We start from the raw sequence: 17,078 nt of genomic DNA on the forward strand, positions 1-17,078 counted from the left end.
TTTTCGGCGCAAGCCCATTTGAGTTGATGCGTACTTTGCCAGTCCAACATGGTAGCAGGGCTCTGAGCAAATTTTGGGAATAGGGTGATACTTTCTTACTGTTATAAAGGACTCAGATGTCAAATATTAGAGACCCAATTATAAAACTGAAAGTGCAAGTACCAAGTCGATAAACAAAAAGCGTCAGAGGGACCGGTACATAGTTTTAAGAAACGATTGTGGGTCAATATTGAAATTTTACGCACTTTGCGCTTAATAAGTTTTTATACTCTTGGAATTTTCAATATCAGACTTTTTGAAGTGTAGGATTGTAGCGACCAGACCTCAGACGGTCAAGTCTCTGTGCATCAGTGTCATCCCTGGATCGGTAATGCTGACACGCACAGTACTCGAAGGATTTATAACAGAGTAGCAATCACACACTTATTACAACAAATGTCTCAAAAGAGAACTTATTACAATAAATATGGCTTAAGGCCATCTAAAAACGATAACAGCGGAAGGCTTGGAAGATAAGTGAGTCCATCAACTCCAACGGCATCACTGAGTATAGAACCATGACCTAAGGCACCTTACTCGTTGTCTGAAAATTCTGCAACATGAAACGTTGCAGCCCGAAAACGGGTCAGCACATGGAATATGCTGGCAATGTTACACATAGAGAGTAATGAACAGAGTAATGCTATACTACATGCATATCTGGCTGGTAGAAGGCTCTATGGTTACAGTTTTGCGTAAAGCCAATTTTTCCCTACTTCAAAGGAATAAATTTTATTTAAATATCATGGTGGTTGTTAAACATTGAGAAGGTTCCTCCAACTCAATCCCAATTAAGAACATGATTAACCCCAATCAAATTAAATTAAGTAACATGATGATGAGATTCACATGATAATCCAGGTACTAGATACTCAAGATGTCCATAACCGGGGACACGGCTAACCATGATTAGTTTGTACACTCTGCGGAGGTTTGCGCACTTTTCCCCACAAGACTCGATCTCCTCCGTTGGATTTCTCGAACTACATGGTGTTTGAGAAACGGATGACCGAGACACAGTCTTTCAGAAGCGTTAACTCTCTACTCCGGGTAGACAGTACCACCTACATCCCCTACATCTGCTAGTCTACCTCTTCAAGAGCTCACACAACCTACTCAACTATGCTAAAGCCCATAATAGCTTGTGGCTGCACACGGAAGTTTCTAGCATGATAAACCAAGAAAGAATTTGAGTTCACTCATCATAGACATCTCAAACTTCTCCGACATTAGCTTCCCAAACTTTTCACTAAAATGAGGGTTAGTAGAACCAAATATAATATCATCAACATAGATTTGGCATACAAATAGTTCTCCATTGACCCTTTTAGTAAAAAGAGTAGAATCTATTTTTCCAATTTCAAAGCCTTTTTCAATAAGGAACTTGGTCAAGCATTTATACCACGCTCTGGGAGCTTGTTTAAGACCATAAAGGGCTTTGTGAAGTTTGTAAACATGATTAGGTTTATTAGGATTAACAAAGCCGGGAGGTTGTTTAACATAAACTTCCTCCTCTATTTCACCATTTAGAAAAGCACTTTTAATGTCCATTTGGTACAAGGTGATATCATGGTGATTAGCATAGGCAAGTAAGATGCGAATGGACTCAAGTCTAGCAACGGGAGCATAAGTATCACCATAGTCCATACCTTCGACTTGTGTGTAGCCTTGGGCGAAGAGACGTGCTTTGTTGCGAACTACTTGTCCATCTTCATCTTGCTTGTTGCGAAACACCCATTTGGTACCAATGATGTTGTGGTTGTTGTCGGGCTTCTCAACTAATGTCCAAACTTGATTTCTCTCAAAGTTGTGTAGCTCTTCATGCATGGCATTTATCCAGTCCGGATCTTCCAATTCTTCTTCAACCTTCATAGGTTCAATGCTAGATATGAATGAAGAGTGTTCACAAAAGTTAGCTAAACGAGTTTTAGAGCAAGTGATTCTCCCGGTTTGGATATCATTGTAGATTTGCTCGATGGGATGATCTTTAGCAATTCTTGCTCGAACTCATGAAAGCTTTTGCTTGGGTCTTGGTTGAACATCTTCTTCATCTTGTTCTTCTTCTTGGCCTTCTTCATTGTTGACGTTGTTATTCTCTTGTCGTGGTAGAGAAGGAGGTTGTTGGCGTTCGTCTTGCTGCACTTCCTCGTTTTCTTCATCTTGGTGTGTCCCACTTGTGGATGCTTCTGTATCAACTCTTGGTTCACCTTGTCGTGAGGTAGAAGCTTCCACTTGGACGGACGAGGTACTCTCCTTCACCTCCGTTGGACGAATCTTGCCAATAGGCAAGTCTAGAATTGCTTCCGAGGGATCTTTGTCTCCTACATCAATTGGCAATTGCTCTACTTGCGAGCCGTTAGATTCATCAAACTTCACATCTACCGTTTCTTCAACCTTTCGGGTGAAATTATTGTAGACACGGTATGTGTGAGAGTTTGAGCCATAACCAAGTAGGAAACCTTCATGAGACTTAGGAGCAAATTTAGAACGACGATGCTTATCAAGAATGTAGCACTTTGAGCCGAATACTCGAAAGTATCCAACTTGGGGTTTGTTACCAGTGAGAAGCTCGTATGCCGTCTTGCCGAGTAGCTTGTGAAGATACAAGCGATTTGTTGCATGACAAGCTGTCTCAACCGCTTCCGTCCAAAAGTGCTTCGGCGTCTTGTACTCATCAAGCATCATTCTCGCCATTTTGATGAGCGTCCGGGTCTTCCTCTCAACAACTCCATTTTGTTGAGGTGTGTACGTAGCCGAGAACTCGTGTGAAATCCCTTCTCCGTCAAGAAAGGTGTCCACATTTGCGTTCTTGAACTCCGTTCCATTGTCACTCCGAACCTTCTTGATCTTCACTTCAAATTGATTTTGGGCCTTCCTAGCGAAGTTTTTGAAGATCTTTTGGACCTGCGATTTATCATCGAGAAAGAACACCCACGTAAATCTTGAAAAATCATCAACTATAACTAGACCAAAAGAATTTCCACCGAGACTTTTGTAAGCGTTGGGACCAAAAAGATCCATGTGAAGTAGCTCGAGTGGCCTCCTTGTGGTCATGATGTACTTCACGGGATGCCTTCCTCCAACCTGTTTACCTGCTTGACAAGCGCTGCAAAGTCTATCCTTGTCAAATATGACATCGTTAACTCCAAGAATATGATTTCCTTTAATAAGCTTGACAAGGTTTCGCATACCAACATGACCTAGTCTTCTATGCCACAACCAGCCTTTAGAGGATTTAGCAATAAAGCAAGTTCTAGGTTGAACCTTTTTAGTGAAATCAACAATGTAGAGATCACCTCTACGTACACCGGTAATGACCATTTTATGATTATCTCTACGAAACACTTGGCAATCTACTTCAGTAAATAGGACATTGAAACCGAAATCTGCAAGTCTAGATACTGAAAGTAAGTTGTATCCAAGAGATTCAACGAGCATGACATTTTGTATGGAGCTATCATGTGAGATGGCCACCTTACCAAGGCCAACCACCTTACCCTTTGAATGGTCACCGAAAGTGACATACTTTCGAGGACCATCGTTTTCAGCAAGCTCACGAAACATATCTTTATCTCCGGTCATGTGATCGGTACATCCACTATCAAGAACCCATTCCTTTCCTCCTGCCATATATCCCCGAAGATTTGCCATAAGACCAAAGTGTCTCATTGCATCATCAAGATCAAAGTCACTATCATCATCCTCATCATAGTATCCATGTTCAACATCGTCATGTGGTGGATCAATTCCTAGAGAGGGTGATTCGTTAGAGTGAGTTTGACAATGATCCTTTTTATGAATTTTAATAGCTTCGGAAATAATATCACTAATAATTCCAACATCTCCTTTGGCACGCATGAGGTTGGTAAGCTCAAATAGACAATCACCAAACATAGGGTCACTAGAATTCATCTTACTCAAGGCAATAGACTTATGGAGAATTTCATCTAAATTTTTCAAGGAATAATCTGGAAATCGTTCCTCAAGAAATTTCCATATAGTGTAGGCACACTCAAGAGTAGGCAAACATCCAATCAAGTTTCTAGGCAAGCCTCTAGTGATAAGATTAACAGTTCTAAGATTGCGAATCATGTCAATTGACTCATCAAGGGTAGGATGCATAGGATCAACATGAGGTGCACAAGGGCTAGCAATGTACTTGTTCAAATGATATTGATTGGAAATCATAAGCCTCTCATTTTTTCACTCATGAAAATACTCTCCATCAAGTATAGGCACTCTATGTCTAAGACTCCCCAAAGTAGACTCATCCATCTTCCTCCAATGGTGTTTAAACCAAAGCAATGGAGACCAAAGCTCTGATACCAATTGAAAGGGATCGAGAAGAGGTGTCTAGAGGTGGGGTGATTAGACACTAAGTACCAAAAGTTGCAGTTTTTAACTTCTTTAAGTTAGAGTGGAGTTTAGGCACAAGTTTAACACTCACAATACATATCAAGCAAGCATGCAAAGAGTATATGAGCAGCGGAAAGTAAAGCATGCAACTTGCAAGAATGTAAAGGGAAGGGTTTGGAGGATTCAAACGCAATTGGAGACACGGATGTTTTTGTCGTGGTTCTGATAGGTGGTGCTATCGTACATCCACGTTGATGGAGACTTCAACCCACGAAGGGTAACGGTTGCGCGAGTCCATGGAGGGCTCCACCCACGAAGGGTCCACGAAGAAGCAACCTTGTCTATCCCACCATGGCCGTCGCCCACGAAGGACTTGCCTCACTAGTGGTAGATCTTCACGAAGTAGGCGATCTCCTTGCCCTTACAAACTCCTTGGTTCAACTCCACAATCTTGTCGGAGGCTCCCAAGTGACACCTAGCCAATCTAGGAGACACCACTCTCCAAGAAGTAACAAATGGTGTGTTGATGATGAACTCCTTGCTCTTGTGCTTCAAATGATAGTCTCCCCAACACTCAACTCTCTCTCACAGGATTTGGATTTGGTGGAAAGAAGGTTTGAGTGGAAAGCAACTTGGGGAAGGCTAGAGATCAAGATTCATATGGTAGGAATGGAATATCTTGGCCTCAACACATGAGTAGGTGGTTCTTTCTCAGAAACAGCAAGTTGGAAGTGTAGGTTTGTTCTGATGGCTTTCTCCACGAATGAAGAGTGGGTGGAGGGGTATATATAGCCTCCACACAAAATCTAACCGTTACACACAACTTGCCAAACTCGGTGGGACCGAATTGATAAACTCGGTCGGACCGATTTAGCAAATCTAGTGACCGTTAGGATTTTCGGTGGGACCGACATGCAACTCGGTAGAACCGATATGGTTAGGGTTAGGGCTTAACGTAATCTCGGTGAGACCGATTTTGGTAATAAGCTAACCAGAGAGTTGGTCAGGCAAACTCGGTTTGACCGATTACACAAACTCGGTAGGACCGATTTTGGTAATAAGTTAACCAGAGAGTTTGCATTGTAATCTCGGCAGTACCGATTTCTCAAACTCGGTGAGACCGATTTTGATAATGGACATACACAGAGAGATTACGATCCCATCTCGGTGAGACCGAGATCCCTATCGGTGAGACCGATTTGCCTAGGGTTTGTGGCAGTGGCTATGACATCTGAACTCGGTGACGCCGGATAGAAAGAATCGGTAGGGCCGAGTTAGACTTATGGTTTAGGACATATGTGGATGTGAGAAAGTAGTTGAGGGTTTTGGAGCATATCACTAAGCACTGTGGAGCAAGAAACTCATTAAGCAACACCTCATCCCCTCTTGATAGTATTGGCTTTTCCTATAGACTCAATGTGATCTTGGATCACTAAAATGGAAAATGTAGAGTCTTGATCTTGGAGCTTGAACCAATCCTTTGTCCTTAGCATCTTGAAGGGGTTCCACATCCTTTAGTCCATGCCACTCCATTGTTGAACTTGTCTGAAACATACTAGGTAAAGGTGTTAGTCCAACAAGAGATATGTTGACATTAATTACCAAAATCACCCAGGGAGCACTTGTGCTTTCAAGTGTGTATAGAAATTAAACACATATTCGTTTCCTAGGCATGCATAGCTTCGGGATTGATAGGACTGATTACTGAATTATCTGGTGTTGGTTCAGTTGTATTTGTATCACCTTGATGTAATTGTCAGTCCTTGTCCAGATAAGTGCAAATGATTGGTGCTGATTTGGCTGTGATATGTTTCAGGACAAGGGAAGTTCAGAAATTGATAGAGACTGTTAAGGTCAGGAAGCAGATAGTGCTCATTATTTCGGCCCTACAACCAGGCTTCATACATCTTGTCAATGACCTTACTGGTAATCATGTCATACAGAAGTGCTTGTCAAACTTTGGTGCATAGGAGAACAAGGTACATAATAGTACTTCTGATCAGATCTGTCATTTATGGAAAGAGCAGATGGAATTCTTGCATATCGTGGCCACAAGGGAAATTAAGCCTCTTCACACGGCCATGATGGCATGTTTGATGTGGGAGACCATGGGCGTCTCTATGTTCATGTGGCCTATCAATATCTATGATGTTAACCCAGATCATGTCGCTGTGCATTTCCTTCCATGAAAATAGCTTTTCTTTGTCCATGTGATTATTTGGGGATTTTTTGCCCATTAAAATAGCTTCTGATGCCAACACGGAGATGTTATTGATGCATGTGAGCTGCTCTAACTGAACGTATTTTAGAATTGTGTACCCCAAGATTTGGAAACCATGTAAATGAGTTACTTGAGGACTGTAAGATCCCCTATCAAATTATATCATTTGGAGCCAACTCATGTTCCTTCAAACGCTTGCAGGGTTGGATTGGATATTCACATAACTTTATATCATATACTTTGGGCATTGCTGAAACAACTGAATGTCAAAGCTACATGCTTTTCTTTCGATTGTTGTAGCCATCCTTCATCTCCAGAGCCATGGGGTATTTTCACATGCCCAGACCCAATGATTTCCCAATGATAAACTGCCTTTTACTTCTGTGTATAGTCCACTCTGCTTATTTCAGCCCCTGCTAATTGATGCTAACTATGTTGGACATATTTTTTGGGCACCCAGGTGCCTATGGGCTGTCCTACAATCTGTGTGGATGTATTTAGCTGTGGCGTGTATGGCAGCTGCAGCAGCTTGTCAATTAGTTCTTAGTCAAGGACAGGTAATTTGCCTCTAACCCTTTGCAACCATGTAATGCACACATGTTATCCAAAAGATTTTGTTTGTAGGTTCTTGATTTTTCACTCTTGCTTCACAGGCACCAATTCATGCTGCCACTTAATTCAGGTCATGGTACCATTGATATTTTTTTCATTTCACATTTTGAAAACCTTTTTGACAATAGCCACGCAAAAAAAATCATAGGCGGTTGTCTATCTGCTTCTTCCATTGTGTTATTTTCTCACTTTTGCTTGATTGCGAGAACTAGAGACCCTTATATATAGAAAAATGTACTAATGCACACAGGAAAAAGGAAAGAAGAGGATGCCGGGAATGTGTACTATAACTTTTTTCCTCGGCTCATGTTAAAAAAAACTCAGAATACGGCCCTCTCTTCCTAAATATTCTATGCACTTTTCTCATTTACGCTCTTACAGGAGGCTGATATCAAGTGAAATTTGTGTCATGTGATGCGTTGCGAGCTATGTTCACTGTCCAAGTGTCCATGCACAATTTAAACACCCTCATATTACTTTTAAGCTTCTACGAAAGTACCTACATATTTATTTGATTTGATCCAACTGGTTTTTGTCATATCATACATTGGTTATGAAAGTTGCAGCCTTTCAGTTTTATCATACATACCGTACTGATTTGTTCTCATGGAATAGCGATGCCTTTCAGTTGTACATTAGTTACGAACTTTGCAGCATGTTGTGTTTTTCGAACTGTGTTCACTGTCCATGCACATAGAGCAGAACCTCTCCTATTTAATTTGCCTTTATTGTGTTTCTTCATGGCCCTCTCCTCTGTTTAATGCTGGATATAATGCACAGGCTGAAGTGTGTTGATTCTAATTTTTCTAGTTATATGTGTGGTGTGAAGATGGTCATTCTTCAATTTGAAAGTAAATAAGCGGCCTCCATTAAGGTCTACCGACAATCATGTAGGTGAGTCCATTCATGTATATCACCTTCCCTTTTCCTTTTTTGTCCTTTTTATTCTTGATTTAGTATTTGACACAAGTGCTTATTTAGGCAATGCATAGTCTTAACGTGAGAAGGTGCCGAGATACACGAGGGGTTGGAGCAGGACTGCGGGAGGAGGTAAGGACATGTTTTGTTTTAGATCCACCTGATTAATCCCAAGTTTTTGCAAGGTCTGCTTCTTATGCAGAGCTTTCTTTCGATGAGCAGTCTAGCCAATTAATTACAGTTAGTCCTTTTAGTTAGATTTAGTATTAGGTGAATTATTTGCTTCTGTGTCGATGAACAAATGAGTCTGATTTAATTTTGCTTTAGATTATTATTGTTTTCGATGTTGGTTTGAAGTTAAAAGTGAGAAAGAGATTACATGACAGGGATTTGGTGTGACAAACTTTTATTTTGTCTTGTGTTTAATCCTATTTAGCTTTTGTAGATAACTCTATGATAGCATCTGTACTGACAACAGTTAGATCATGTATGTCGTAGAATGTTGAGTGCATGAATTAACTTGATGGCCACAATAATTTGTATAGCCGGAAGAAATAGTGCTTATATTCGAATCACCTCCTTTTAGCTAAGAGTAGTAGGCAATCTCATTTTAGCTAAGAGCAGCAGGCAAGTGTGAGTCAAATAAAAGGAATGCAAGAACTCAAATTTAGCCTGATAGAAGGTTGTTTAAATCATTCTGCTTTACTTGATGGGAATTGCATAATGTAGATAGTCATAGTGGAATGGGCTTATTTTCTTCCATAATGTACTTCATCAGCATGGTCTCCAACTCCTCATCTTGAAACATCAACTTGGAGATTTCTAGAGAAAAAAATACTTGTAATAATTTCACAGATTTTACATGATCAGTAGAGTAGGAAGGCTTGCAAGAATTCGTAAGATAGTTTTGAACTCTTCTCAAACCGTAAGGATCATATACCGACGCAAACAATTTATGTATTGTTTTGTACCAGTTTGGATTACTCTGAGCAATTCTCTCCGGAGTTGAGAGTACTCTGAGCACTGCCCATAGCATGCCACGACGACCATTTGCACTACAGGAGGCTCGCGACGCAGGTCATCTCTCTCCTTTCTCCTCCAGCTTCCCTCCCTTTAGGTCTCATTGTAGCTTTTATATATGTGCGAGAGGCTTGATCATGGGCATAAGCACAACAATTTTCCATTTCATTGGTGCGTGCGCAAGAGAAATGAACTCGGAATGGTTTCTTTTCTAACGTGATTTGCTTCATTCCTAGATATAGCTCATCATCTGTGCCCTCTTTTTGGTCCATGACGTGGATATTCCTATTGAAACAAAGGTCTGGAATTCACTGTTTGATGGATTAGTAGTCAGTTACCGTATTCCTCATTTTTCTGTTTGCCTGGTCTCCCCTTGCTATGCTGAATGAAGTTTGCTTGCCAGCTTTTCGTTTAGTTTACTATGAGAAGTTACATGCATGAGGCATGATAGATGCATTCCTTATATTTTCTTTCTCTCTGCTAACTTTGACTTCCTTTTTCTTTCATACATTGCTCCTTCTACAGTCCTCATATGAGAAGTTGGGGTTCCAGCAGCATTCTCACAAATAGGTACTATTCATTTCCTTCAGAGAGATGTCGGTTGATTTTGCGTTAACTGGATTTGGAAAGCCAGGTGCAATATGAAATGGAAAGGTGTTCGCTTGGCTTCTCTTGGCTGACAGGCTGAATATGAGAAATATGCTACGCAGGAGGCACTACAGAGTTGCTAATGACTATACATGCCTGCTGTGTGATAATCCTCCCGAGGAACCCTGGCAATTCTCTGGGGTGACTTGGCCAAACTCTGAATGCAGACTTGAGATGTTGCACATGGGAAAACAAATTTGGCACAAACCCCTGTTCATGGAAACTTTCATTGTTGGCGTATGGAGGATCTGGATGAAAGAAGAAATGACAAGTCCTTCAGAGGAATGCCCATGCAAGCATTATCCAACAACAACAAATCTGCTTATTCATGCATGCACACCCTCAGAAGACCACAATCGGCCTAAGAGCCTAAGAAATCTTCTCTGCTCAAACTATGTATGCTTATCTATACGAGGCATCTCTGCCTATGTTGCTTGCTTTTTGAAAGCATTGTAAATGGATATCAAAACTTCTTATAATGCTATGCATCAGCATCGTATCTAAGTATATGTTTCCTTATGACTAAATATTCTGACGAGCTTGCTTCCAATGCTTGGTTTGCTCTCGCCCTTTGCGCCATTGGCGCAACGGGTCATCTAGTAGCAATAAAACCCGCATCACTACTAGGGTTTTTCCTAATAGTGTCGGGTTCCAAATCTGCATCTAGAGATATCAGGATTCATATATGCTAACCAAAGAAGGCGCAGAAAAATAATTTTTCATGCAGCAGAGAGTTCAAATCCTCTTCAAATCTTGAAACAATCAGGTCTAAGAGCATCTACAGCTGGGCCTCTCGTACCCGTCTCAAACGCCCGGACAGGCGTTACAAAAAGTCGACCCAACCGGACCTCTCAAACTGCGGACAAATGTCCGGACTGACCGACACTCCTCATATCCAGCCCAAATATAAGGCGGATATGGGGCGGTCCGGGAACACCCTAGCGCGTCCGCCTGTCAGGTCCGGCCCACCATAGACCACACAAAAAACCCCAATCCGAGCGGCAAGCTCAAAGCCTAGCTCACTATGTCCCCCTCTCTCACGCCGTCCACTCCTCTCCCTCACCCTCTCCGATCGCATCCACCACAATGAGCAGCTCCGGCAACGACTTCGGCTAGGAGCTCGACTACAAGGAGGAGATGGCCCTCCGCATTGCGCTGGAGCGGGCCAAGGTGGAGACCGGCGGCAGCTCCGGATCTGGAGCGTCGCCGCACATCCCGCGCTGGCACAGCGCGGACGCCGGAGCTGGACCCTCCCGGCCCGCGCGCAGCGACGTCCTGTCCGCACAGTCTGCGACGGCCCCGCGTCGTCTCCTTCCCCCGTCGGTCGCTTCTACATGCGGCCAACACTGGGTGCTTGTTCCCGCGCCTCTGACCCGCGCGCACTAACGCGCTGTCCGCATAGTCTGCGCCGGCCCCGCGTCGTCTCCTTTCCCCATCGGCCGCTCCCACACGCGGTCAACGTTGGGTGCTTATGCCCGCGCCTCCGGCCCGCACGCGCACTCCGAAGTCGAAAGCGCGTGCCGCACGCCGCGAGAGGCAGCGTGCACGGGAGAGGAAGACGGCGGCGTAATCCGCAGGCTGCCGCCGCAGGACGGAGCCGGACGCCGACGAGGACACGCGTCTCCTCACCTAGGTGTACCGCCGCTCCCTCACGACGGCGGAGACGGACGCTCGCCGCCTTCCACGGAAGAACGCCAAGGCGCTCCGACTAGCTATTGAGCAGTCGGAGCGCAAGGCGAAGGAGGCAGTGTCGGAGAAGGCTCGGGTGGCAAGGCTGAAGCGGGAGCAGGACGGGGACGGTCTGTCGTATGAAGGGGCTCATCGTCCTCCCTGACTTCGACTCCGACAGCAGGGACAACTGCACCTCGTCGTCCGACGACCAAGACACTCTGCCAGCCGTGGACGCCCACAGCTGCGCCGGCGACCGGAAGGGCAAAGGCCCGGCGAGGAAGTGGTGATTCCGGCCCCCCTCCCCCTCAATGTTTACATCGTTTTTACTTGTAGAAGTTTATGAACTTGTCCGTGGACGAACTATGATCTTCTGGATGTGGTGAAGTATGTTATGTCCGTTTGCAGCCGATTTTGTGTTACTTTGCAGTTTAATTTTGTTGTCCGTCGTTAATCACGTGGGATAAATTAACGTGTGCATGAATAGTATGGATATAAGGCGCCAGGATATGAGATACGTAGATACAGAATGGCATATATGGGTGGTGCCCGGTCAGTGCATGTGGACACGCCCGGGTGCGGCCACGAATATTTGAAGGGCTGAATTTGTTTAAGTCTGGCTGCAGATGCTCTCGTAGATATCACGCGATGCCCCGCCACGGTATTGCCCCGTGCGGTGCAAGTGTACCAGTACCGGCAGGCAGCAGCTGCTACGTCACATTATTTCGTTGACGTTGCCGTTGGTATCACGTGGCCATCGTCACTCACTCTACCCCCAGCGCGGCCAGCCGGCCACAAATCGCACGAGCAAGGGTAACATGGGTGAACAGTAGCCGTTGGCAGAGGGATCAGACTAATCAGGTCGGCCCTTTGTCTTGCACCGGGCCGTGGCGTTGGACGTATGCGTCCGTATCCCGCGCGGCGGCGTGCGTGATCGTCCCGTTGCAACGCGGTCCGGGAGTGGATGGAAGAGGGAAAACGGCAATGTGATTCATGGTGGTCCAGTCCAAACGTGCCCGTCCTTCTCACGACAGACTATAGGAGGACCGAGGTCAAGTCCTTGGGGCCTTTGGCAGTCTGCGTGACAAACATGACCGGGAATGTGTGTCGCGCGCCGTGCCATGCCACGTTGCCCGCTGCCGTTTCCAGACCACGTATGCATCCGTTGAACCAGGAAAGAGGCAGCACAGGCAGAAGTAGCTTGTCATCGGCGCAGATCATCCGCCGGAGGCCCGGGATGCGTACACAGATGGTACGCGCCGTTCGGTCAGCCAGCTAGACTCCTCTAGTCTAGAGAAAGCGGTCAGGCAGCCAGCCGGTCACACCCGGCGAGCGACGCCGTTTTTCTGGGCCAGAACACGGCGGCCATGCGTAGACACGCACGGCTCCGCTTCTGATCGACCGTCACATCCCTGAACCGCTGCGACGCGGTTTCCATTCGCCGCTTGGTGACAGACGCACCGCTACGCGCCTCGGCCTTCCAGTTCTGAGCGAACGTTCGCATACGATCGAATTTGCAGCGAAGCAGCGAGGCCCGACGCGTCTACGCAATTGGGGACGGTGTACAACTCTCTCGACCATTCCGTTCCCAGCACGTCACGCGCGTACGCGGCGACACTGTTTTGTTTGGGTCGGTTTGGTCATCTCGTCGATGTGTGCGGATGGATGTGTCAAATGTTCTAGAAGGAGTAAGCTCGGCCAAGCCTTTTCGGGTCCTCTTTTCTTTTGTGAAAGCGACACGTCTTCTTTTTCCATCGCAAAAGGAAAAGGAAAAGGGGCTTGCTTCGATAGACCCCCAACAAACCGTAGAAGGACAGAATGGTCATACGAAAGAAGGGTATGCCCACCTCGTATTATACAGTTGTGGGTGGTGGACGTAGACCGCGTGCATGCAAAAAACACAAACAAACTGCCAGCACGATCTACTCGCCCGCCCACCCCGTCTACTCGCCCGCCCCATCCGATCGCCGCCCTCCGACCCCGTCCGACGCCGCCCTCCGACCCCGTCCGACGCCGCCGTCGCCGTCCCAACGGCGTGCGTCGCCCCATCTCACCGTCATCGTCCACCACCCGGACGTGAAGGCCCGTCTACTCGCCCGCCCCATCCGATCGCCGCCGCCGCGGATCGCCGCCCTCCGACCCCGTCCGACGCCGCCCTCCGACTCCGTCAGACGCCGCCGTCGCCGTCCCAATGGCGTGCGTCGCGGCATCTCACCGTCATCATCCACCGCCCGGACGTGAAGGGCCCGACGTGCCACGCCGCCTCCACACCACTCTCCCCACCCCCCGTCGCGGATCCTGCCAAACATCCGGTCGGTGGCTAGTCGTGCACGTCGCCGGCTGCTAGATTCAAGGCGGGGACAGCTGCCGTCGTCGAACGCCGGCGACGCCTACACCGCGGGGCAAGGTTTGTCATCTAAACCTAGCGGGCATGATGGATGGAAGTTAGGGCTAGTTAAGTGGTGAATTTAGGATGTAAGTGGAGGGCAGGCTTAATTTAAAGAACGCTATATTTTTTTCATGACGACATCACACAATATGCACACACCGCTGGGCAACCTCAACTAGTTGTTTCACACAACACTAAAAAGTGTTGTTTGAACCATTGCATTAAGAAAAAATTCATGGTAGCTGCTGGGTTCATGGATTACACGTCTTTCTCTTTTTTTGCAAACCAACATGAGTTTTTGTCCTTGTTGTAATCAACACTTCAAATGTTTTGCAGTTCTATGAGTTAGGCGTGTTGACATGGAGAAAGAATCCGCATTCGGGAGGGACGAGAATAATACTGATAAGGTGACTAAGACTGATAACGAAAATTTGAACGAAGATGATGAGAGCAGCGACAATGATTCCGTCTCGTCATATGATATCTTACCTCCGGATGATTTTCATAATAATGAACATGGCGCAAATAGTGAAAACGTAAGTGGCGTATATTTTGATTTTATTTTTGAATTTGCAAAGTATGGCATGGCTAACTATATATCTTTGTGTACAAATTTGCAGGAAGATGTGGATGTTGACAATGTGCAACATAGTTGGCAGGAATCATTTGCAGATAACTTGAGCCAGGTTAGTTGATAGATGTTGTACATCGATCAATACTATGATTTAAATGATAGTAATTGACATATATATTTTCAAATGAATGTTGTAGGAGTCAGATGGTCCTAGCGTTGATCACGATGAGGGAGAGATCGATATTGAGGAGGCTCAAAGGCAGCTGAAGATGCTTGAGACACATTGGAAGGTCATGGCTATGACCTTTCGGTCGCAAGGGGATGCATACATATTCTACAACAATCACGCCAGAGAGCACGGGTTTAGCATCAGGAAACAGAAGGTGAAACGAGGTGCTTCGGGAATGATACGGTACCGGCGGTTTCTTTGCTCCACGGCAGGGAGAAGGCAGAGCAAGTTCATAACCATGGAGGGCCGCAAGCGCAGGCTTAGACCAGAGACTCGTTGCGACTGCGGTGCACATATGGTGGTGAAGCTGGACAGAGAACGTGGCGTTTCGTTCGTCGCATCATTCGTGGATGATCACAACCACGCGATGGCTCGGCCCGACGAGGTTTGTTTTTTGTGGTCACACAGACGGATTGGAGATGGCCAGAGGGCCGAGATATTGGCGATGGAAGCGGCCGGGATAAGAAAGCATATTAAAATGGACAACTTCATCAGCAGATACGGTTCATACGATAAGTGCGGGCTTATCAGGAGGGACATTTACAATCTTTGTTGCAGAGAAAAAATGAAGCTCATTGCAAAGGGTGATGCAGAGACGGCAGTTGGCATTATGAGGAGCAGGAAGGAGAAGGACCCTGAGTTTTTTTGAGTATGTGCGTGACAAGGAAGGGCGACTGAAGAGTATGTTCCGGTGTGATGCACAGTCGCGGAGGGACTATCAGGACTACGGAGATGTGGTCGTGTTTGATAGCACGTATAAGATGAACAGATACGGTATGCCGTTCGTCCCCTTTGTCGGAGTTAACAACCACCGTTGCACCATAGTGTTTGGTTGTGCCATCATTGCTGACGAGACGGAAGGGACATACGTGTGGCTGCTGCAGACATTTATGAAGGCAAACTGTCAGGTGAAGCCAAAGTCAATAATCACAGACGGTGACGCTGCAATGATCCGGGCTATTCGGACTGTCCTTTCAGATGTTTTCCATCGTCTTTGCTCCTGGCATATCGAGAAAAATATGCAGAGGCACCTGCATTACAAGTCACTGGATGAGTTCAGATCGCTCCTGTACTATGCCACCTCTCAAGCGAACTTTGAGCAGAGATGGAAAGCTTTCTATGATAAGTGGAAGACGGATAGAACTGAAGAGTGGCTTGACAGGATGTACAGGAAGAGTAGACTTTGGGCAGCTTCATATCTTTCCGATGGTTTTTTCCTTGGTATGCGAAGTAACCAGAGGAGTGAAAGCCTCAATTCCTGCCTTCACCTTCACCTGGACTACGGTATGACAATTGTTGATTTGGTGGTGCATTATGAGAACTGTATAGTTCGCCTGCGTGAGAACGAGGCGTACGATGACTGCGAGCCATTCCAGAAGGAACCACCGTCGGTTACTGAATATAAGGCCCTTGAGGAGCATGCCGCCAAAGTATTCACACCTGCTAATTTCTACATCCTGCAAGATGATTTGCATAAGATGGGTCAGCTGGAGATATTTGAGACGCTCGTGGGAATTGGGCGTCAGACATTCATGGTGACATGGAAGGATAACCACAAGTTCAGGTACAATGTTGTTTATGAACCAGGTAACTCAGAAGAAACTATTACATGCAGTTGTCTTAGGATGGTTCGGAAAGGGCTGCCATGCAAACACATTCTGTTTGTTCTCCATCATCTGAACTTAACTGAAATACCAAAGTGTTTTGTCCTGCATCGGTTGTCCAAACATGCGAGAGATGGGTTGCCTGTGCAGCGGAAGAGTGATATGTTTGGATGGGGTTGGTCAGGGCCATTGGAGAGAGAACGGTATAGTGCAATAACCATTAAAACCGCAGAAGCTGCTCATGTTGCAGCAAATGATCCCTTCTTGTTCGACAAGTTGATGAAGTGTCTGGACAACATAATAGCGCAGAAAAAGATTTCAGAGGAGGAACTTATAGGAAGTAGAAGGTATGCTATGCTTAAGAAGGAGGCAAGTCAGGCCAACAAGTTAAGCCTGGTATTGGTGATCCTCAGAAAGTTTCGACGAAGGGTGCACCTAAGAAGGGGCGGTCGAAGGGTGGCCCCGACGTTACAAAGAATGGTAGGCCAAAAGATTTTACAGAGAAGAAAAGTGGTCATTTGTGCAGTTTGTGTAGTCTCCCGGGTCATAACAAGGCTACATGTAGTCTGAACAAGAAGTGAGTTGCTACCTTTTTGTTTTGTTATGTTGCCAATTTGATTGCACCGACTATATTTTCTCGCCCAATTTTTTTATATTTTGTTCAGGAATCGGGCGTAGAGAAGCAGCTTGGTTGGTTAGAAGAATAAAAGTGGTCGCACGAGTCATGTCTAAATAACCTATGCTATTTTTATTCGCACATGTGTGCCAGAAAACTTGATTTGTACTGTTACGTGATGATT

The 17,078-nt window shown here is 45.6% G+C and overlaps 1 protein-coding gene across 1 annotated transcript; it reads left to right on the top strand.

Annotated features, from left to right (window-relative positions):
- Positions 1-15,450: 15,450 nt before the first annotated feature.
- LOC109755074 (protein FAR1-RELATED SEQUENCE 5-like) lies at positions 15,451-16,956 on the top strand. Its single transcript, XM_020313959.3, has 3 exons — positions 15,451-16,261; positions 16,529-16,625; positions 16,944-16,956. Exons 1-3 carry the CDS (start codon positions 15,451-15,453, stop codon positions 16,954-16,956), a joined length of 921 nt encoding a protein of 306 aa, XP_020169548.3.
- The last annotated feature ends 122 nt before the right edge of the window (positions 16,957-17,078 follow it).

This window comes from Aegilops tauschii, chromosome 7, assembly GCF_002575655.3.
Source record: "Aegilops tauschii subsp. strangulata cultivar AL8/78 chromosome 7, Aet v6.0, whole genome shotgun sequence".
In the NCBI taxonomy this organism is placed as follows: Eukaryota; Viridiplantae; Streptophyta; class Magnoliopsida; order Poales; family Poaceae; genus Aegilops; species Aegilops tauschii.

Bases quoted from the DNA above. Each gene is read 5' to 3' on its own strand.
- LOC109755074 (XM_020313959.3), top strand. From the start codon at position 15,451: ATGCCGTTCGTCCCCTTTGTCGGAGTTAACAACCACCGTTGCACCATA. The intron at 16,262-16,528 runs GTAACTCAGAAG...CTCATGTTGCAG, and splicing joins CAATGTTGTTTATGAACCAG to CAAATGATCCCTTCTTGTTC.